We start from the raw sequence: 22,422 nt of genomic DNA, 5'->3' as shown, positions 1-22,422 counted from the left end.
AGATGCATAAAATCTAGCTTTGGGTTCACCCTTTAACTCTGGGGTGCCTTCTTACCTTGCTAAGAATGTAAATCACATCACCACGTTTAAATGACAGCTCATCGGAAAGAGCTCCTGTGCAGTCCCACAAACCCTGGTAAAAATTCGCATAATCGGTGCTTTTATCTCCTAGGAAGAAGAGAGAGAAAACACGACGAGTTAAAGCTTTCATATAATGGGTCCTTATTTAAAACGAACCAACAGAAATTAAAGGGCTGCCTCACACCACCAAAACAGGTGAAGAAAAATTCTGTCCGGATTCAAAAAACCCTTGATTACATGGATAGACAAATCCTACCTCTTACAGTGATCTAATTAAGGACAGATTTCAAAAAGACCTCTTTTGGAACATCTCTTCTTTCTCTCCCTCTTTTGTTTTACCTAAAACCTGGACTTGCAATGTGTTCTCCTCAATCCAGCACCTAGAAGTTCCTTCTCACTTATTTTGTAGAGTGGACTTAACCCCATTCACAACATGTTTTGAAGTCAGTCACCCATGCTGCATGCTGAGCGATATCCACGACATGGGACACACACATCATGAAACAACCACCTTACCAAATTTCTAAAACTTACCCAAAAAAACAGAGACAAAGGGAGGGAGAGAACATGTGAGCATCTGGGCCACCTCATAAACAATCTGTATTTAAATGATCATCAAGGAGCCAATAGGGCACAGACATAACCCAAACTTGGCGACAGTTTTTGTTCGTTCATTTTCATTCTAAAACCTCAAGCTGGTTAGAGAAGAAGATACAGTGGGAATAACATAAAGGGTAATTCCAGCTCTTCTCTTTGGGGACTTTTGCACCGAGAGCCTCTCTAACTTATTTCTTAAATATTTGAGCAACTTTGAAAGTGCCGCTGCTGAAGCGGCATTTTTCAAGATTTCCGTCAGCCCCAGTTTAGGACATCACGCTCTGAATAAACATGCAACATACACTGGAGTTATCAGCTCATCCTTCTAACAGCATAAGCACAATGGATGCGATGTGCTCAAACTGCCATACAGACCATTAACTGATTGATTATTTAGCGCTCTCCGCTCTGTAATACCACAATAAACCGGGGTAATAAATGCTTTGTCACTTATACAATGGGGCTCTCTTGAAACGTGGCTCAGAGTTAAATACACTGGATGCTTTTGTTACACTGAGAACTGTTTCCTGTTTTTAATTTCATGATAATTGAGTTTTGATGAGTTCACGCAAAAAGAATGCAAGTGATATCAATAAGATGCCCGTGTGTTCACTAACCAGGCAGAACATATACGTGCTGACAACTTCCATCATTGAAATGTCATCTCTGGATTCTGAGGGGATAACTGTGGAGACGCGGGCTGGATCAGGGCTGTCATCTTAGTTTTGTTATATGGCTTTCAAACAGCAGGCTCCTTGGCAAGCCCAGTGCAAGCAGGCACTTTAGCAGGGCACCTGCGGATACGTCCAACACTGGGCGGTTTGTGATGTACACCAAGTGGTAACAGTGTATCAGACGTTCCGAAAATTCTAATATCCGACACGTGCTTTTAAAAGCCAAAAAGGAAATCTGAGTCCTGTGGCGCATGAAAACGTATAAAGACGATACTTTTCGATTGTACATTAAGAAAATAAACAAGGACTAGAATGCGCATCCTATTAAATGTTCTCTCCTGGTTTCTAGAAATTCAGAGGAGGAGAGAGATGGGGGGAGGGAGGGAGAGAAAAATGGAGAAATGAGAGTAAGGAGGGAGGGAGGAAGGGAGGGGAAGGGAGAGAGACCGACACCTTTCTGACCTCTCCACTCCCGCATCTGAGCACTCATCACTGATACCAGCGGGGAGGTCTCTGAGCCTGGGAATCCAACCAAGACCTAACAATGCTTGCCGCCACCCTTCATTACATTTTCCCCCCAAAGCACATATTAGGTAAATTCTACGAATGGACACTAGAGGGCACTCCCGCTGGACAGATCGCTCCAAACATTGTCAATTTTTTCTTCGAGAAAGAATTACTTAATAATAAAGTGACTGATTTCCTTTAAAAACCACTTATTTAGACAAATAGAGATTTAGAAGTTGAGACATTCTAGTCAGATTAAATCAACTGCTAAATGGGTCAAATGTTGCGCCCCGTGCAGTCCGTCAGCGTCAGTTTAAAAGTCAAGGAATTAGAGCACAGAGAGGATGACATCATTTCACATGCAAGGCCCTCCCCCACAGTCACTGGCCAGGAGGTAAAAGGATCTAAATAGCTAGTTTCCCCAGTCGAGGCTCCTGTGTGGTCCCCATGCTGCTTAGCCTGAGGCTTGATCCAAAAAGGTTAGAGAAACAACACTTGGGCTAAAACTGGAGAAGTTTTGGCTGAGTGAGAGAGCATCCTGGTGCGATCCCAACTGTCCAGCCGGCCGCCTGCTCCTTCTTTTTCAGATTCTCTCCCGACAGCTTTTCATTCAATAGATTTTCAAGAGGTGGGGTCAAGAAGGAAGGAAAGAAAAAGCGTATGGTGATTTCTACCACATAATCCTTATCACTTTGGGGTCTCTCTTCCCCTCGATGCGCTTGGTGAAGCTCCCATTAACACTAATGGGAGTCACAGGAGCACATGAGGGGAAGGGAGACCCCCACCGCGCGCAAGATGCATCTCTCCCCAGATGTGCATCAGGAGCATTTCATTAAATCTCACTGCTGTAAAGAGGCAACAGCGCTAACGATTTGGCAATACTGGGAAAAAGATGCATTTTTGACTGCGTTTTCTATAATCTTGATGATGATGTTACCCAAAGACCCACCTCATTTCTGGGTTCCCTATGTGAGCTCTGTTAAAGCATAAGTGGTTTATGTCACACGACTACATGTACACACAATTTACTATTCTGTCCGTTTCAGAATGTGATACTAGTTATATAAAGCAGAAGAACCAGGACTAGAGAGAAGAGCTGGCAGTATGGATTTATTAGCTTTCATTTCCTCGGGAAAATGATGTTAACATTCTGGGTATGAATTCTAGATACAAAAATTAGGACTTATCTTATTCCTTCAAGAGCAAGCGCCTCTGGTTCACTTTTTACAATTTTCAATTTTAAAATTTTAAGTGTGGCTAACTGTCCTCAAAAAATTAGCCATGGATACAGCCTCCGAAGCACAGTGGGCTCACGAAAGTTAGCATCATTCACCTCATACGCTGAAAAATAATCCGTGTGAAATATGTTTTTTAAAAAACCGTACAAAAATGGTATGGAGCATAACACATAAAGCACAGAGAAGCATACATTCTGAATACAAATAAGTCTGTTGAGTTGTCATTGCTGCATGGATTAATCTTCCCACATCATGATCTATGGTTTCAAAATTACAAAATACACACACACACACACACACACACACACACAAACCCAAAAACCCACCTCATTACATTTGTTGTCCTGGGAAGGCATGAATGGTTAAAAAAGACAGGAAAGAAAGAAGAAACAGCCATTCTAAATTAGCCAGCCTGTGAAGGATTTAAACGATGTATTTGCTCCTGCTTTTGAAAACATACCAAAACAGATTATTGGGCAGTATCAGAAATGTTAGGAAAATACAAGCTAAAGGCTGGAGATGCTTTTGCAAAAACAAAAAGATTTTAAAAATATGATGACAAGGACTGAAACGTTCAACAATAAAATAACGGAGAATCTCTTCCTGAGCAGTCTTAGAGGTTTAAAAAGTATTTCAAAAAGATAAGCATATTCTACAAATAAATCAAATGGAATCTTTATTTTGTTTATAATTAATAAACATATGTAAGGCACGTAAGCTTGAACATGAAAGAACTTCTAAGAAACACAAGATTATGTTTTGGTTTACCTATTTTACATTCATCTGAATTTTCTTTTCTCTTTTTAGGTAAAATCAGTCCATGTGAAAAATATATAACATTCTTGTGTAAGGTTAGAAGTTCAAGTCATGTGATGCCCAGCAAGATAGTAATACCCTTGTCAACTCACTGCCCTGCACAGCAAACAAACTTCTAGGGTTACATCTTTGACAGCCCAGAGAGAGCAAAGGTCACTGAGATGCAAAAGCATTAAAACTGTTGCTTGAAAAGAATCTCATGTCACTAAAGATAAGAATTATTACAGTGCTTTACTGCTATTGCATGGAAAGCTAGATCTACTTACTGCATTCCTTTGAAGAAAAACGGACTTTTTTCTCCCTTCCCTCAAAGGCAAAAATTTGGGAGAGAGTTACTTTAAAAGGGCTTTTGAAAAATACAATTGCTTTAAGCCAAAATACTTCTGTTTGTGGAAGGAGTATCTATAGGTATCTACCTTCTACATCTGCACTGAAATTTAAAAACAAACAAACAAACAAAAACCTCCACGCTTTCGGCAGAAGCTTTATGACACACAATAAAACACACCGACTTAAATTACTATTCGGCAGTGTCCTCAAGGTTGCGTTCAGCCTTGGCATTTTATGGCTGCATTTTACAGGACCACGGTGCTCACTTCGAAAGCCTTCATCCTCACTTCCTTTCTGAAACAAGCAAACCAAAGCCTCCTGTGGCAACCTGCTCCTGCTTTCCTGTCCAGGTCCGGAAATCAGGCCCCTGTTTCCTTTCCACGTGTCACAGTAGGAAGGACTCGGGAAAGCTACTTCCTGAACACACACTTCCTGTCCAGTGAGCCTCTGACAGCTGGAGAGAGTGATGAATGAACGTATCAGAGAAGGGAAGGTGACCCTCAACTCCAGCTCACTGCAGGACATGGGATGATAGGGCAGACCTTGCCCCAGCAGACACGTGGCTATGAAGAGGTGTAAAGGGTCTGATAAAGTACTCCCCCTCTCTTCTTTCCGTGTGAAATAATTGCTGGTTTATCAAAGCTAACCTCATGCTTGCACTACAGATATGGTTTATCTCCTGCTATTTGGAAATAACAAGGCACAAAAAAGAAAAAAAATTGCCCATATCATGTGATTTTTGTACATAGCATGTAGAGTTATTTTTCCAGTCTCAGTCATAATTAGTACTTGGGGCCATGTGCCAAGTGGAAATGGATAAGGGGAATATCCTTCCTCGCCTTCTAGGCCATCAGTGTCCTTTTCCAATTTCTAAACTGCTGTCACTGGACTCTGGCATTTCTTACCCAATTCATTTGCTTTCTGTGTTAATCATATGCAATGAAGATATGCATGGCCAACATTTAAACAGGCTGCAGATCAATTAGCGGTCTTAAGTTTATCTGATTTTTATCAAAGAAGACAGAGCTGTGGGTCGATTGTCAGAGCCTGTGTCAAGTTGACCTTTTCAGAGATGTCTACATTGCCAGTCCCCTGGGCAACTTGTTGTCCCCTGTTAGTCTCTGAATGGCAGAAGTCTGTTCTGCTCAAGCACAAAGTATACACAGATGTCTATATTACATTCTTATAGGTTTGACAGCAACTGCATGTTGTATCTATAAACTGTCCTTCAGCAGTGACACTTCCTCAATGATGATAAGCTAATTTATGCAACCAAATCTCCTTTGTGCAGAAATGAAAGCTAATTGAGTCATTACAAAGTAATTCAGGAAGGAATACCTTGTATAAATTGGCTTACTTTATAAATCCTTCTCAAGGGTTTCCATGCATCCTAAATGGGACTAAGCAGCTTATCAGCCATAAGATACCCAGATCGAACCAGCCAACTTTGGGGAGCTGTGTACATGTCTTTGGAGCCGTAGGAAAGTGACCGAGGGAAAGGGAACAAAACCAAAAGAAGCTTCCCCAGGAAGCCACGCCAGGCGTTACCTGTGCTGGGAAGAGCACTGTCCTGGTTCATCTTCCTTTGTTCCTCCACTTGTGCAGGAACATTGTCCTCCTCCTCTTCTGTAAACAAGCAGAGAGGCACAGTGAAAGACCGCCTCAGAAATAGCAGTACTCACCCGGACTGACGAGCAAAACAGAAAGTTTAGAACATATAAATATTCCTTCTCAAAGGATGAAACCACTCAACATTCACATTCCTTTTCCAATAATCTAAAGCTGAACAAACAGACCTCTAGCTGTTTCCAGAGAGCAACCTCACCAGTTGGCTTGATAAAACTCAAGACACGTCCTAAAGCCACACATACTTGGTTTTAAGTACTTACAGAAACTCATCTGGAAGGTTCCCCAGTGCAGACTGGCCCGGAAATCCGGGGAAGGAACACCCAGCACTACATGGACAGACCCACCACGGATAAAACCGTAGTCCCTAAAACATCGTTGTGGGTGAGGGGAAATGTGTGATACAAAATATAGTTAACCTATAAATCATTTCTTGAGTATCAAATGCTTCATGCGTTCCCACTTGATCTTCACAGGAGAATACTAGAAGGATCCTCACCCTTCAAGGCAATCCCCACTAAATGCTACTCAGGATCTACTCTATGCCATAAGCTATAGCAGATGTTAAGATTTCACAGATCCTCCTAAATCCCCCTCTCACAGATGACTTAACTGAGGCTCAAAAAGGTACAGAAACATCCACTGTTTGTGATTCTAACTCGGGCTTGTGATCATAACATCCGTGTTCTTTATCCAGTGATGTATTCAGGCCCCCTGTTTGTCATTTCCATACTCTCCTTTCACAGGCATTTCCCCCAAGTTATAGGAAGAAACAGGAGAAGATCAAATAAGAAGAGTTTTATGCAAGGTCAATGGACTGTATTTAATTATTTTACGTTAAAGAGTCATTTGTTACATGTCCATTTTCCTCACCTAAGGATTTATACACACTTTAGAAATATTTAAGGCAGGACATATGAACTAAATGGCATGCCCAAGAAAAACAGAGTTCAAAAAGAATACTTTCAAGAAAAAGCAAGAACGTTATCGTAAAATGTGCAAAGTATAGAAATAAAGTAATTATGACTATTAAATAATTCAACCAACAAATCTTCATTGGGCATTAGCTACCTGGAAGAGGGAGGGTCTACCAGGGAGGCAAAGACAGTAGAGAGCTTCTACTCTTGGGAAGCTGACAGCCTACAAGGGACAGAAGAGAGTATCTAAAGGAAGATTGGATGGGGGGGTGGGTGGCATAGAACCTCACATGGGAGGCACAAGGTTCAGAAGGAATGCAGAGCGGAAACCACCCGGGGTGGGTGGGGGGGGACACCATGAAGGCTCTGAGGGATGGAGAAAATCTGAATAGACAGAGATGGGGAGGAGGAACTGTCTAGACAGAGGGAGAGTCATAAGCAAAAGAAAAAGCACAATAATATCCCTTTGGCTAAAGAATGCAGTACTCAAAAGGGGAGAACAGGAGGGAGATCATGCTAGTGCTCTGGGCCAGCTGTCGAAGGGCCATCAACATCCAGCTATGGACTTTAGCCCTTTTTTGGTGGCAATAAGTGCCCCAGAAGATGTCTGGGCAGAGAAAGGGCAGGACCAAAACTATGCTTGAGGAATGGTCATCAGATCCCGTTGTCCCAGACAGCCTGAAGGAGGGCGTGGGGAGAGAGGCCACTCAGAGTCTGGCTAAAGGGGAAGGAAGTCCTGAACTGCAGGGGCAGAGGAAATGGAAAGGAGCCAGCTATGAGAGGGAAAGGAACGACAATGGATAAACTTTGTGCCTGCCTGGATGTGGAGGGCTGCAGGAGGGAGAGAAACTGAGGGTGGCTCAAGTTTTGAGCTTGGTTAACAGAGATATAAGAGTGTCATTCCTGAGAAAAGAATAGCCGAGGTAAGCGACATTGCGGAGGGAGCGGTGTTTCTGACGTGAGAGATTTAAATTTATTTATCTGAGTGAGAGACAGAGAGAGAAAGGGGAAGGGCAAAGGAAGAAGGAGAGACTCTCAAGCAGACTCCCCACTGAGCGTAGAGCCCAATGCAGGACCACATCCCACAACCCTGAGACCATGACCTGAGCCAAAAACAGGAGTCAGAAGCTTAACCGGCTGTGCCACCCAGCGCCCCTCTGATGTGAGGCGTTTACTATACTGGTGGGTCAACCCAGAGGAAATGTCCAGAGGCAACTGGAAAGTTTGGTGGAGAGCTTAGGAGTACAGATACAAAATTAGAAGTCCCATGCAAACTTTGAAGTGGTCATTAATAAAATTCAACATTTAAATCAAGCTTGAGAGTTACTGTACTTATAAAACAAACATAGAACTGTTTTGAATTTCTCTAACTCAATTCAAACAAAATAATGAAAGCTTAAAAAAAAAATAGCTGGAAATAGTTGGCACTTTACACATTTTAAGTTGACCCTAATGTTGGCAATTTAATATGGTTCAGTCAAACAGTAATTTATACAGGAAGACCTAAGAAAAACCTAATACTAAATCCTGTCTTTTTCCTCTTCAACAAGTTATCTCACTTATGCCAAACCGCAAGGACTAGTTATCATGTATGAGTTCATAGGACGTTTTCATACAAATTTTAAAGCAATTATGGACATTTGCCGACATTTGGGCCAACCTACTTATTTTACAGATGGCTAATTTTTTTAAAAGGAGAAAACTTTCCTTCATTTTCACACTCTCTCTTTCCCCAGACCTTCCTCTCCTCCAACTGGGTCACAAATCTGATAGCGAGGAGTAAATTCAAAAATAGTGAAGTGTGCTTGCCCTCAAGTAAAAGCCATGACCACGACATAGGGAGCACTAATTTGGGCTCTTAAGAAGACATGACGGGAAATAGACTCACCACCCAAAATTAATGTCAAGATATCACAAAACACATTACAGTAATTGAATGGAAAACTCCACTCTCGGCAAAGTAAACAATGTACTTAGAAGAATTTATTACTATGATGTTATTCTTATTTTATTAAAATTTAAGTGCCTATAATATACACAGTGTATTCTTAAACTAACAGAATAATGATATTAAAATGTTTACTTAAGTATCAATATTTACTGAGAAGTATCCAAATTGAAACCCATGTGAGATGCTGACCAAGTAGTAATTTAGAGGAGGAAATGCTCATTAAAAAAACTTCCTTTCTCCATTTCAAACCTATTTTTAGGTCAGAGCCTTCATACATCAGTTTTTCTTAATGATATTCGAACAGCTCATTTTATCTTGGGCTAACAATACAAACAGCTTCCATATAAAAGAAAACAAAAATCAAATTTGGGGTGTGTGTGTGTGGGGGTGTGTGTGTTTTAATCTTAAGGGGAAAAACTCAGACTGAATCTTGAATAAAGTCTAGTACAAGGGAGATATTCTATAAATACAGAGTAAACAAATGGGTTCAAAATCATGAAAATAAATCCTACTATGTTCGGTTATTAGCAGAGAAAAGCTCTCCACAACACTCAAAAAATACATAAGGACAAATGAAAATTCTAGGCAATAATCACCTCCACAATATATTAGAAATATACACACATGTCATTTTATTTAGGTTTATTATTAAACATATTTTATTTTGGTGTTGAGTCACGATGTCATTATACAATACTAATTAATACCTCAAATAGTCCATGTTGGTGGGTTAATATATTCCATTCAACATTTTAATAACAGTAAACAAAAACAGCTCAGCTATGCGGTAAAATCCATCAAACCACACAGATGGTTATAAGGTTTTCATTATGTGGTTTCCATAGCAATCATATTGCAAATCTGGAAGCTTCTTGCAAATAAGCAGCTTGTATTTACATGCCTCTCAGCTGCAGCACAAAACTCTTCAACGTGTGAAGTTATTATTCCAATCACACATTGTTAGAAGACTCATCAGAAGATTTTGTTGATCAGACAAGATGAAAATAATAGTAAACTAACTGCAGAAGATAATTCAAACACAGTCATACATTTACTAAACGAATCAGTGAGTATTCGAAAAATTCTGACAGTCGACAGACGGTTTTAACATTATACCAGGTCAAAAATACAGAAGTTCCAGCAAAAATCAGATCCCAGATAATCTGAAAGCTGAACTCCACTCTCCCTCCCTTTCTCTTCAGAAAGTGTCTGGCCTTCCTTCTGAGTTGAGCAGAGAAAGACAGACTAGCAGAGAACTGAGTCTTCCCAAATCTTTTTAGGATGACTGCCATTTGAGGAAATGCTTATGTGGGAAAATTCAAGATCTTTCTTTCCCCCTACTAGATTAATCAATTTAATTTACAAATTGATCCAGTTCTATAACAGATGGATTATTACCCTAATAAGGATCACAAATCTGTCTAGCTATGCAGTTTTCACAAAATGGCTATTTCTTGCTTACTAATGTTCTTTGTTTAAGGACAAAATAACCCAAAGAGAAAAGCGATAAGCAAATGACACATGCAGCTGACGCTGCTTGAAAGAAGGCCAAAGACGATGGGTTAGCACCAAAACAGGGTATGTGATGCTCACGGAGGGGATGAAAACTGAATTTACCATGTTTTTCAGGGAGAAGAGGAGAACATGAGGAAACCTCCTCACACACAATGATTACGTTTCTGTAAGGACCTTTAGAAGACAGCTCTGCTGAATTACAACATATTTTAAGAGACAGAAAACACAGATTCGAAAGCTATGCTCTGAAATGAAGACGGGGTATATATCTCTACCTGTCCCGACTTCATCTGGTTATGACACGTATGTCTGTCTCAAGAAAAGTTACTATTTTTTGCTTAAATATTCATGCTGTAAGCATTTATGTCCATTAGGTAACTAAATCCTCGGAACAGTCCTATGAGGCAATAACAGGTATTTTTATCATATTTTACAGACAGAGCTTGAAGAACTTGCGCAGGTTCACACAAGCAATCAGAACAGGGACTGAAACTCCAACATGTGACTTCTCTTCACCTTCTCTAGTTGACAGATGGGATTGTCTTCTAAAGTTTCATTTGAATACTGGGCTATTTGTGGACTTGGAAATCATTTTCACAAAAGTGGGCAGATTCTATTCTGCCCTAAGCATTGTACGCAAAGGACATCTCAAGGTAAGAAATTCTTGCCACGATGATTTAGAAACAGAATTTCAAGCTGGGCTGCCCCCACCCCCAAAGCCATCTCCTTCCTGTTCTCCCAGCTCCCCTTTCACACCTCTCCTGTCCCCACCCGGCACCTGACACTCCGTAAAGGTCCCGCATGCAACTCATAATTGAAATAATAGTTCAGTTATTTCAAATAATATTTCATTTATTTCATTATGAAATACTATTGCATCCTTTTTTCTAGGCCAGCCAGCGTGTCTTTCTCATTGAATTTCAATAGGGAAAACATGTTTAAGTGTAGACAGTTCCGCTGAGTGTTTTTACAAAGAAGTTCCCCCAAAAGAAGTTCGCCTACATTCCAGAGCAACAGATTACCCTGCACGTCTCTCCAGGGGTCTGGGAGCCAGGATATTACAAGCAAGATGGCTCCAGCGGGGAGAAGACAGGACAGACGTGATGGGGAAAGGAAGACCCCTGTGGCCGGTCCCAGCAATACGGTGTAAAGGAGGGGAAAATGCAGGGAGGATTCACACAAAGGGCACCTCAGCCCCTCCTCCCTCAGGAGCTGGGGCAAGCCCCGAAGCTGGCAGTAGGGGTGAGACGAGCGGAAGGGTGGAAGCGGTGTGTGCCCAGAGAATTCAAACCAAGACCATGGGGAAAAGTGAGCTCCTTCCGGGCCTATAAATCCTGGACCACCAGTAAGTTAAAATATGACACTAAAGGATTTTTCTAACTGATTAATAGACTGACATATATTTTACAGCAATAAAGGACATATTTGTATAAAGACAGAAGCATGTGCCTTTTAGTATGCTATGAAACTTCAAGAGGAACAGAAAGATAAAGACAACTGAAATGGTATATTTTTTTCTTTTTTGTTTCTTTCTTTCTTTTTTTTTTTGAAAATGGTATATTTAGAGTCATGTTTACTCTCCTGGAAATTGAGGCACACTGAGGCCTAAAGTTCTAGTTACTCACGTCACTGTGAGACTATAATTCTCATCTCTAAAAAGACGAATGTCTACCCCACAGCACTCCGAATGGGATCTGGGCAGGACAATGACATAATAATCAGATTTCTCAAGGGGAAAAAAATGCACAATTAGCATGCAGTAGCAAGGTCATTACCTAAGGAGCTAGGTGTTCTGCAATCACTTATGAATCTGGCAACCCAGAAGGTTAATATGATATCAAAGGCAACCAAAGAAGCAATAGTTATTCAATCATAAAATCTAATTTTCAACCTTGACATTTTACTCTTCCAAGGTTTCATAGGAAACGGTTATCATTGTACTTCAAAAGCAAAAACAAACACCATGAAGTACATTTCTGTACTATATTAAAGTTAATAATTTATACACAAATGTGAAAACACAAAAATATAAATTTTCACAAACATTCAACTTGCTAACATCATGGTTGGGATGTTGGGGGGAAAAGCCCAAATTCAAGCAAGAACCCCATTTGACAGAATCTGGAGAAAGTCTTCAGGAAAGAAGAAACCTTAGACAGAATGTAGTTCAACTTCCTTCTGTCATTAACAGGAAACCAGCTTAGGATACCAAATGACTGGACCAAGGTCATGCAATTGGCACTCTGTTCTCTCTCTCTATTGGCTTCTATGCAAGACATGCTCCAGACATTTCTGGAAAAGTCTCTGCTGCTCCCGAGGTACTTCTTTATTCAGGAGCAGTCTTACACAGACTCGATCATCCACAGGCAATGATGGAAGCAAAGACAGCACACAGCTTAAAAATAAGGTTTTAATAAGCTAGATTCTGTCAGTTAGAAGTGACTGTGAGTCAGGAAATGATCCTACTCCCAGACAGTGCTAGACATGAGGAAACGACACAGTGGGGCTCTTCCTTGTCCCAGTGTATTATATTCATACACGCCATGATATGAAATTCTCCTAACTACTCCATAAAGCTCAAACTCTTAGCTTTTTAATTAACATTTCTAATAAATTCTGCAGTATTAAAATTCTTTTAACCCAGGAATGTCAAAATATTTCTCAGTTACAGTAACCTTAATCTGGTTATGGATTTCTGGTACAATTATAGTTTGCTGTTAATAATAGTTCTTTTTTTTTAATTTAGATAAACCTTTTTTTTTTTTATTATTCTTGCTACAGAAGAAATATCTGTTCATTGCTGGGAGTCAAACAGTAGAGATAAGCAAAAATACATACATATCTTTAAACCACCCAGGACTTATCCATAACCACTAATAGCATCTTCTCCTAGACTGCCTTCACTCAGTTTCTGGATTTTCTTCATTCTCATATTTAATAAGAATATCCCAATATCTACATATTTCATTAACCCCCCATGTTTCTCATCCAAATGTATTTATATTTTATTATAAGGAATTTGCCTCCCTCTTTAGAAAGTAAACTATTTCATCTCAACTTTTGAGATTTTTGGCTGCAATTTTATTCTGTAAAAGAACACTAATGATAAATGGGATGGTGTTAAGATCATTTCACTGTAACTTGGCTGTTTTATAAGGATCTACACCTGTCTGCTCTAACCTTGGGAAGAAAGCACATAGACGGATTCAGAGCTCAGAGCTCCTCTGTGGCAGGCTTTGGCTCAGTGTCCTCTGTTTGCTTATGATAATACTCCCTTCCTCTGCCGGCACAGAATACCTTACCCTCCTTTGCAAGAATCCAGGAAAGATAAAGCACAGGGGGCATACGAGGAACTTCCTCTTATTGGCTCCATATCTCCTAGAGCAACAGTGGTTTCAAGACCCTTCTGGGAAGTAGAGAGTCCATGAGGTCAAAACTATTTTCATAATAAAATGAAGACATTCGCCTTTTTCATTGTATTAACATTGGCACCGGTGTTGCAAAGCGATGATGGGTAAATTGCTGAACCCACAGCATAAATCACTGCAGGGGCACCAAACTGTCACTGTCTTCTCCACGGCCTTGCACGAGCATTAAACAAAACAAGCCAGTTTAACCTACGAATGTCCACGACGAAGCCGTACACATTATTATTTTCATGTAATATCGACCCTGAGAACATATCTTTTTAATACTCTGTGTGACAAAATCAGAAGAATGCATTAAGCACATTTTTGCATTTCCAGATGTGCAAGACACTGAGAGGCATGTGAACTAGCTGCTTTTTTTCATGGAACATCATTTTTACTTGAAAGAATGAGTGACAGACAAACTATGGTTACTCAGACGTGGGACTGTGGCAGACATTTCCTCAGAAATGAACTAAGTGAGCTTGTTGTTTCAAAGAAAACAACTGGCATTTATTGCTATGATAAAATTTAGGCTCTCAAGCAAAAATCAGAGTTTTAGAAACTTAGATTGGCCACTGTAAGCTTGACAGCTCCCCAGTATTTAAAGACTCTTCTAATGAGATTGATAGTGATATTAATGAGTGTAGTTTTTTAATTTTGCCATTTTTTTGCCAATATCTGGAAGTTCTGCATAATGCAATGAACCAATACTTTCCAAATGACAAAGGCATGATGTTACAAAAACACGCATGGTAAGAGATTCGTTCAAAGTACAAGACAGAGCCATGAATTTTAATGTAACAAAGTATGGAAAGTTCATGATATGGTTTTGGATTCCAGCTTGCAACTAACAGTTAACTACTATTTGTCCAGTTTGGGTACAGCATCAAAGAATATCTACAACCTCCAAGGACCAGTAAAACACTTCCAATTTCCTACTGGAGATCTGTGTGAGGCTAGGTTTCTCCATAGGCTGACTGTACTTAAACCAGAACAACTATCATAAGAGTAAATGAAGACGCAGATTTGAGAGTCTAAACGTATTCTACTAAAATAGACTTTCAAGAGATCTGCCAAAATGTAAATCCTGCCTCTCTTTTCACTGATATCTTGGGGGAAATAGAGCAATTTTTCCTAAAAATATTTTATGCTCACATGCAATGTGTTTATCATTGTGATTTTTTAAATTCATTTTTTAATTTTTTAATTTTAATTTTTAATTTTTGATGAATTTTTAAATTCATTTTTAAAATATTTCTCAGTTTTAATTTCTAATATAGTAAATATTGAGAGGCATAATCCATATAAATAAAGCTTTGTGAGATCTTTAGTAATTTTTAAAATTGTAAAGGGCTTCTGAGACCAAAAAGGTATGGGAAAACTGCCCTTTTTCAAGTTATTATTCAGATTTCAGTTAACATACAGTGTAATATCGGTGTCAGGTATATAATATAATGACTGAACCCTTTTATACAATGCCCATGCTCATCACAAGTGCCCTCCTTAATCCCTATCACCTTTTTAACCCATCCCCCACCCACTTGCCCTCCCATAACCATGAGTTTGTTCTCTAAAGTTAAGAGTCTGTTTCTTGGTTTGCCTCTTTCTCTCTTTTCCTCTCTCCCTTGCTCTTTTTTCCTCCTTTGCTCATATGTTTTATTTCTTAAACTTCACCTACAAGTGAAATCATATGGAATCTGTCTTTCTCTGACTTATTTCACTTAGTATTTTACCCTCTACATCCATCCATGTTGTTTCAAATGGCAAGATCATTTTTAGTGAAATATCTAAACACTGTTGATCCACAACATGAAAAAATTGATAGCCTGCTAACCCAGAACAGTATTTGATAATTATTTTATTTTCCCAAAGCACACAATCTTAGGACTGAATCTCATTATACTGTTGAGTCATATTGAGCTGTTAACCAAAATCCCTATGTGTGTTTCCCATTTGCTTCCAAGTCAAGTCTTTCCTTTCTCATACCTGTGCATCAAGATTTTTGGAGCAAATGTGATATCCTATCATATGTCATCTTGTTAGATTTGATCCATAATTTCAGTCTATTGAGGGCACAGCCTGTACATCTTCATCTAGGCTTTGATGAGTATGATGGTATGACAATACTGAGAATGAAGCTCTAAGGCATTCACAAAATAAATTAATCAATACCCTCTGGGCACAGCTCTATAGTCAGTTATTCAATAGGGTTTATATCCATAAAGATTTCATGAGAATCCTGGCCAAATGCCTCACTTAAATATAGTTACATGTCTGTCATTTCCCTGAACACATCATGGGCTCTGATAATCATGATTTCATTTTCTAGATAGCATGGAAGTCTCTCTTTGATGCCTTATTTTAGTGTCCACTTCAAAGTTTCTAAACTGTGTAGGGTCCTCAGAATCCATCTGTCATGGATAATGTTGCCCTCCTCCTAGAAGCCCTCTTCAGGGCCAACACAACCAACCTCCAGTTACTGGGACCCAGACTGCTGCGGGCTCACAGCTGTCTCCCTCACTAGGAACTGTCCTCAGCTACAGGGAACTGCCTCTTTCAAGATGACACCCCTCCCAGAAGAGCCAGGACTCAGTGACTAGCTGACATGGGGATATAAAGACATGCTCCTCTGTCTCAACAACAGCCTTGAAGAATCATCCCAGATCCAGAGCTCCCCAAGAGCTCAGCTGAGGCCTCATAAAAGCTACATTGTGGGTCAGCTTCTCCCACCCAATTCGGCCTCCTCGCTTTCATATGAGAGTATCTCCCAAGATCACTCACCAGTAAGTCTTCTACATACAACAGTCTTAGAGCTATTCCAGGAAACCCAACTTAAGATACTGCAACTTTCAACTCTTTTTTGAAGAGTTCACCGTTCAATTGCTAGACTCCATACTTCCAGCATCTCTCTCTTCCTGCACGTTTCCTTCAAAATCAGTGACTGTAGTTCATCTACTTCATTTACACATTGTCTTGTGATGTAGTCTTACATAAGCCAGAAGGCAAACTTAACTCCTACTCATCTTTAAGGCTCCAATGTCCCCTAATGTAGGGTGCTTTCCCCAAACTCCTCCAGGCAGCTGGCCACTCCCCCTTTGCTCTCCCAGCCTTGGTATAGGCCTCCATTACCACGGCTCTCTCAGAGCACTGCAAACATTTATCTCCTTGTCTCTCTTTCTTCTGAGTGTGTATTCCCTATCACCTTTTTAACCCATCCCCCACCCACCTGCCCTCCCATAACCATTTTTTTTTTGTCCCGGGCTGGGACAAAAAAAAAAATGTTTTCCATGAATGTTTGATGAATGAAAATCAAATGGATCTTGGTTAGCTGGGTATTCCGTTAGAATCTCTTTGCCTGTCCTTGGCTTCTGCTACCTGCTACCAATCTTATCAGTTGGAGGAAAATTCTTGATGGAAAAGGAGCAAATAAAATAGAAACTGATTATTTTCTTGGAAATTACTGCCCCTAATAAATTTCAAAAACATAGAGCAATTCTACACCTTTTGTACACGCAGCATAATTTACAAATTTCAGCTCTTTTCATGTTTTCCTTGGTTATTTGGCCATTTCAGTGCTCGATCTATTACCCTATAAAGCTGCATTAATTGGACAGATCATAGCACAAAGACATTGATATAGCTTTGTCCCCCCCACCACCACCTTTTCCTCATTGCAATCATTAAGCATTAAGTACTATTTTAAAATACTTGTCTTTAGTACCATACGTTTGCACCTATTTCTTGGAATTTTCTAAAATCTGCCTTGCTAAAGTCTAGGCAAATACATCTGGCTGATGGCCAGTTTTTTCCTCATTGGTTATGATGGATTCTAAGATGACAACTGCTTTTGTCTAATTTTTTCCACAGTTAAATCTGGATACGGCAGCAGTTTCCCTATTTACTTCCTATATCCTTTGGTCCCCATTGTTTCGTCTGCTACTCCATGTTTAAAATCTACCTGAAGAAGGAACAAGATGCAGTGGTAATGACTGTTTCGTGATTTTCCTTCCTCTCCATGTTCTTACTGTCAGCTCCTCTTAGTTGAAGACTCCTCATTGCTAAACACTTAAAACAAACAAACAAACAAAAACCCTAACCTTCCCACTCCCTATGTGTCCCAGGCACAAGAAGCTGAGGGTGAGCAAAAAGTCATTCTCGGTCTTTCAGTCCTTTGTGCTCAACTTGTTAGGCTTGCAAGTAATCGTTACCCCCTGCTTAGAAGCCCTAAATCCAAGAAACGGAAAAGATTGAGCACACAGTCTTGAATATTTAATATTTATAGGGCAATTATCAAATAACAGCCCCACGTGTATTTTTCTATTACCACTACACGCTCCCGCTGTGATATGTAACTTCCAGTTTGGGAGCAGATATTATGAACATCATCAATATCTCTGGGATCCCACCATGGTGTGCTGTTCACCTAGAGGACTGGTTTGCAAACTGCGGAGGGCTTATCAAAACCCAGGCTCCTGGGCCCCACCCATCGAGTTTGGGGCTCGGTGGATTCAGCATGTGCAATTCTAAAAAGGTTTCCAGCCCATGCTGCTGGTCCCAGGGCCATGCTTTGAGAACCACTGATGTAGAGGCACACCTTCTGAGGCTTTCTTTTACATAAGAGTTCAGTGGTTTATGTTCTATCATAATCTGATTATAAGTTAATTAGAACACTGTATCTTCCCACGTTACTTGCCTTTTAAACTTCAAAATACAGGCACACCTCACTAAGTAATTCTAGCATAAAGTTAATTATCATGAAATTAGTAATGCAGAAATTAGTCCCAAATCAGTCCCAAAAGATAAAATTGAACGATAGAAATGCAAATAAAATTTGTATTCCAGAAGTTCCTATTACTCTCTTTTCCTAGCTGGGCCAATTTAACAAGCTAATATTTAAACTCTCTGAACTTCAATTTTCAATCTGGAAAACAGAAATAGTTTAGTTGAGAGAATTACTGTGAGAATAAGATGAGGTGAATTACCCAGTAGAATGCCCCGTGAGGGAAGATTTACAGTCAAGTGAGGATAATAGTAACCTGAGGACTGGCTATGTACCAAGCACCATGCCAGCCACTACATGCACAAATCTCATTCGATCCTCAAAACCCTTTAGGAAGGTATTGCTGTTAGTCCCATTTTGCAGATGAAAACACGGTGGTATAGAAACATTTAAGTAACTTGCTCAGCATGACACACCAATAAGAAGCAGCGTCAGAATTTGAATCCAGGCAGTCTGCCTCCAGAACCCAAGTTCTGAGCACTATGCTTTTTCTTCTCTTTTGATTAAGACCTTGCATAGATCACTTGTTGTGTTTGTTAATTAATTAAACAGCACTTTAACCTATTGCCATAACATGTAACTTAGGAGAAAGTTAATATTCACAATGTCATGTTGACATATATTCTTTCTTTTTTAAACACTCTTCAATGACAAAATAACTTGGCTAACTCTGACAGTATTTAAAAAAAAAATAGCTCCCTTGAAAAATAGTGTACCCGCTGGACAACAGAAGAGTCATGTTTGTAATAGCCACAGAAAGTGAAAAGCTTGGCATTTGCCCCCTCCATTTTTCTTTCCGTTGGAAGGCAGCTTACAAATGGAAAAATCATCTCCCATCACCTCCCTCTCGGAGGCTGAATATGATGAAGAAATAGAGGAAGGCCAAGCCCCCAAAGCAAGCAGCACCCAGAGCAGCTTCCGTCCTAGCCAGGAGCTAAGAAGATTGATTAATCCTGAATGAGATAGCTATAGTTTCTCACCAGATTTGACTGCAGTGAGACATGAAAAATGCAGCAAATTAAAGCACTTTACATAATACAAAAGAATGGCACTCTTGAAATAAAAATTTCCATGTACCTAGGAGGAGGGGCTGTGCATGGACTTTCAGAATTATGTTTTTAAGGCAATTGCAGTTCTAAGTTAAGAGGTATTTTTTGACACACAGACACATTTATGATAAAATGTTACAGCGTCTAGAAAATGAAAGATCCTCTAGAACTAGTTTATTTCTGTAGAGAGGAGCTGCCAAAAGAAGCAGGGTAGAAGCTGTGGGGGGAAGAAGGGGAGGGTAGGCACACAGAGCTCACTAGAAGGAGGTCTTGGTGTCATTTCCCGCAAAATAGCATTTGATGTTCTTGGAGGTACACAAGAATAAAAATTTGAGCTTAGGAAAAAAAAAAAAAATTCTTACAGAACTACCCACCCTGGTGTTCACTGCAGTGTTATTTACAATAGCCAAGATATGAAAACAACCCAAGTGTCTGAAGTGTTCATCAACACATGAATGGATAAAGAGCTGGTCAATTTTGTACAACGAAATACTACTCAGCAACAAAAAAGAATAAAATCTTGCCATTTGCCACAGCATGGATGGACCCTGAAGGTATAATGTAAGTGAAATAAGTCAGACAGGGAAAGACAAATGCCATATAATTCCACTTATATGTGGAAAGTTTGAAAAAAAAAATGGGGGTGCCTGGGTAGCTCAGTCATTAAGTGTCTGCTTCCCAGCGTCCTGGGATCAAGCCCCACATCAGGCTCCCTGCTCAGCATGGAGTCTGCTTCTTCCTCTCCCTCTGCTGCTCCCCCTGCTTCTGCTCTCTCTCAAATAAATAAATAAAATCTTTAAAAAAAAAAAAAAGGAAAACTCCCTTTAAAAAAAAAGAATGAAAAAAGAAAATAAAGCAAAACAAACTCATAGATACAGGGAATAGATTAGTGGTTACAGAGAGGACGGAGGTCCGCTATATCATGGCGGATGGTTACTAGACCTGTGGCAGTGATCACTTTGTACCGTGAATTATAAAGCTGTACACCTGAAACTTACATAAGAAAAAAAAAAAGGAGGGAAGGAGGGAAGAACCACACTTGCTCAGTTTTGGCTCCCTAAAGGGAGAAGTTGAACTCTCATTTGCAAAGTGTCTTTTGCTTGGATTCCAGAAATAAAGCCAACATAAACAAAATGTCTGCTCTCACACAAAAGGGACAGGGTATTTTTAATGTACATGGCAGGCAAACCCGACCGTACTTTTTTAAGGTCTCACCTAACAGCGGCCCATAGTAACACATGGAGTAAATGTTCTGGAAAGACAAATCCTTGCCACCTTAGGGACCTCTAGTCTAGGCAGTGTCAGTGCTCTCAAACCTCCAGCTTATTTTCCAGTACGACAAAGCTTTTTTTTCCCGTCCCAGAATCACAATGGTTTCAGACTTTTAAGTTAAATATGATGTTTTACAAACTTCTGGCATATTTCATTAAAATAAAGGTTATGCTGTAATTGTATATATTGAAATACAATTTAGGGTTTACTTCTATCTAATTAGATAATACAATTAAACATGTTAATTTAATGATGTGTCCAACTATAGCACTTATTTAAAGGGTCATTCAGTGTTTATTGCCCTTACTTAGAGCAAATCATGGATTTAAAGAGAATGCATGAAATGACATATGAACTTTCCTGAATAGTCTAATTAGGAGAAAAATGTTAGTTACCTGAAGTGGTTTAATTGCATGACTTACTTACACCTCCTCTAGCTAAATAAGAGTAGTTATCAACCAGTTATTCTGGAATTCAGGTTATAAACAATATTAGCCTATGATCCTTACTTAGCTTTAGAAAATAATTCCTGGATTAAAAAACTCAGAAAGAAAAATGATCTCAATATAGCTCACTTTCGCGAGGAAATATAATACACTACTTGGCATGTGTCCACAGGAAAAGTCTGGCTCCCAGATGCTTCTTGCCAGCCCACAGCGGATTTCACGATGTTTAAACAACTGACAACATATGCTCATAGCACTGATGACATAGTGACCAGAAATTCAGCGGGAGCCTGTCTCCTGGGTATTTTCATATATTGAAAAGTAGTATCAAAACAATACAAATCACAGACACACTTCACTAACCCAAAAGATTCAACACAATTCAGTTAGGCCTTTTTTTTTTTTTAAGTGGATGTCACCGAAATTACATGCAAATTTACTACTTCTTCTACTTGTACAAGAAACGCAAATTAAGCACATCAATGTTTTTTATTGTATCAGCCTTCTTGAAAATGAAAAATACAAACTCTAGTTTGCTTCCTATATCAAGAATCCAACAACAGATGAACTGTTTCCACAACTCATTCATTATAGTCATGCAATGTATATTAATATCCATGATCTCCTAGAAGCTGTAGCTGTTTCTATTCATATAAACCAAATGTCATTCCCAATATTTTACCACTTCCAACATCCATAAACAATAACCTGGTAAGACCAAAGGGTAAAGTAAAGCCTCAAAATTTTGACACCCAAGTGGTAACCTGATTACCTTAGATACATAAAATGTTCTTCATAACTGGCCTGTAAGTGTATTATTAATCTGGAGTGATACACTTTCTAACCAGGAAGATTCTGAGTAAAATCTACTTCTTACTGTAGCACATTCAAGCATAAACAAAATACTGTTAATATTTAATATGAAATCGGCTGTCACAAATGTAGCCAACAGTGAAAAAGCCATGATATAAATAAAATTACTTTGTGTGATTTCTCCTATTTCCAGATGACAAGTTTCTTGGAGACGATATTCTCTCTCTTAATAACAAACAACTTCTGTCACATAATGTTTATGCCACGTAAGTTTTGCAAATCAATAGTGCAAAAACTGGTTTGACTTTCTGGGAGAGAAAATGATTGATCAGCGCAGGGAAAAAATTATGTTATTTAAATTAGAAGAACTTCATTTGATTGGAATGCCAATCCCATTTTT

General features: G+C 39.5%; 1 protein-coding gene across 4 annotated transcripts in view; it reads right to left on the bottom strand.

Moving 5' to 3' along the window:
• Window positions 1–22,422, bottom strand: part of SKAP2 (src kinase associated phosphoprotein 2) — a 170,715-nt gene that overhangs the window by 16,428 nt on the left and 131,865 nt on the right. For 3 of the 4 annotated variants that reach the window (XM_059396691.1, XM_059396690.1, XM_059396692.1), the window contains exons 10-11: window positions 5,792–5,869; window positions 56–168 (exon numbers count right to left, since the gene is read on the bottom strand). In XM_059396691.1, the coding sequence (XP_059252674.1) occupies window positions 56–168; window positions 5,792–5,869 (191 nt within the window). Of the gene's footprint in view, window positions 1–55; window positions 169–2,956; window positions 3,201–5,791; window positions 5,870–22,422 lie in introns of those variants that run through there. The other variant, XM_059396693.1, reaches the window with a different exon arrangement.

Source organism: Mustela nigripes, chromosome 4, assembly GCF_022355385.1.
Source record: "Mustela nigripes isolate SB6536 chromosome 4, MUSNIG.SB6536, whole genome shotgun sequence".
NCBI classification, from domain to species: Eukaryota; Metazoa; Chordata; class Mammalia; order Carnivora; family Mustelidae; genus Mustela; species Mustela nigripes.
Note: the sequence above shows the minus strand (reverse complement) of the source record. Positions and strands in the feature narration are given on the sequence as shown.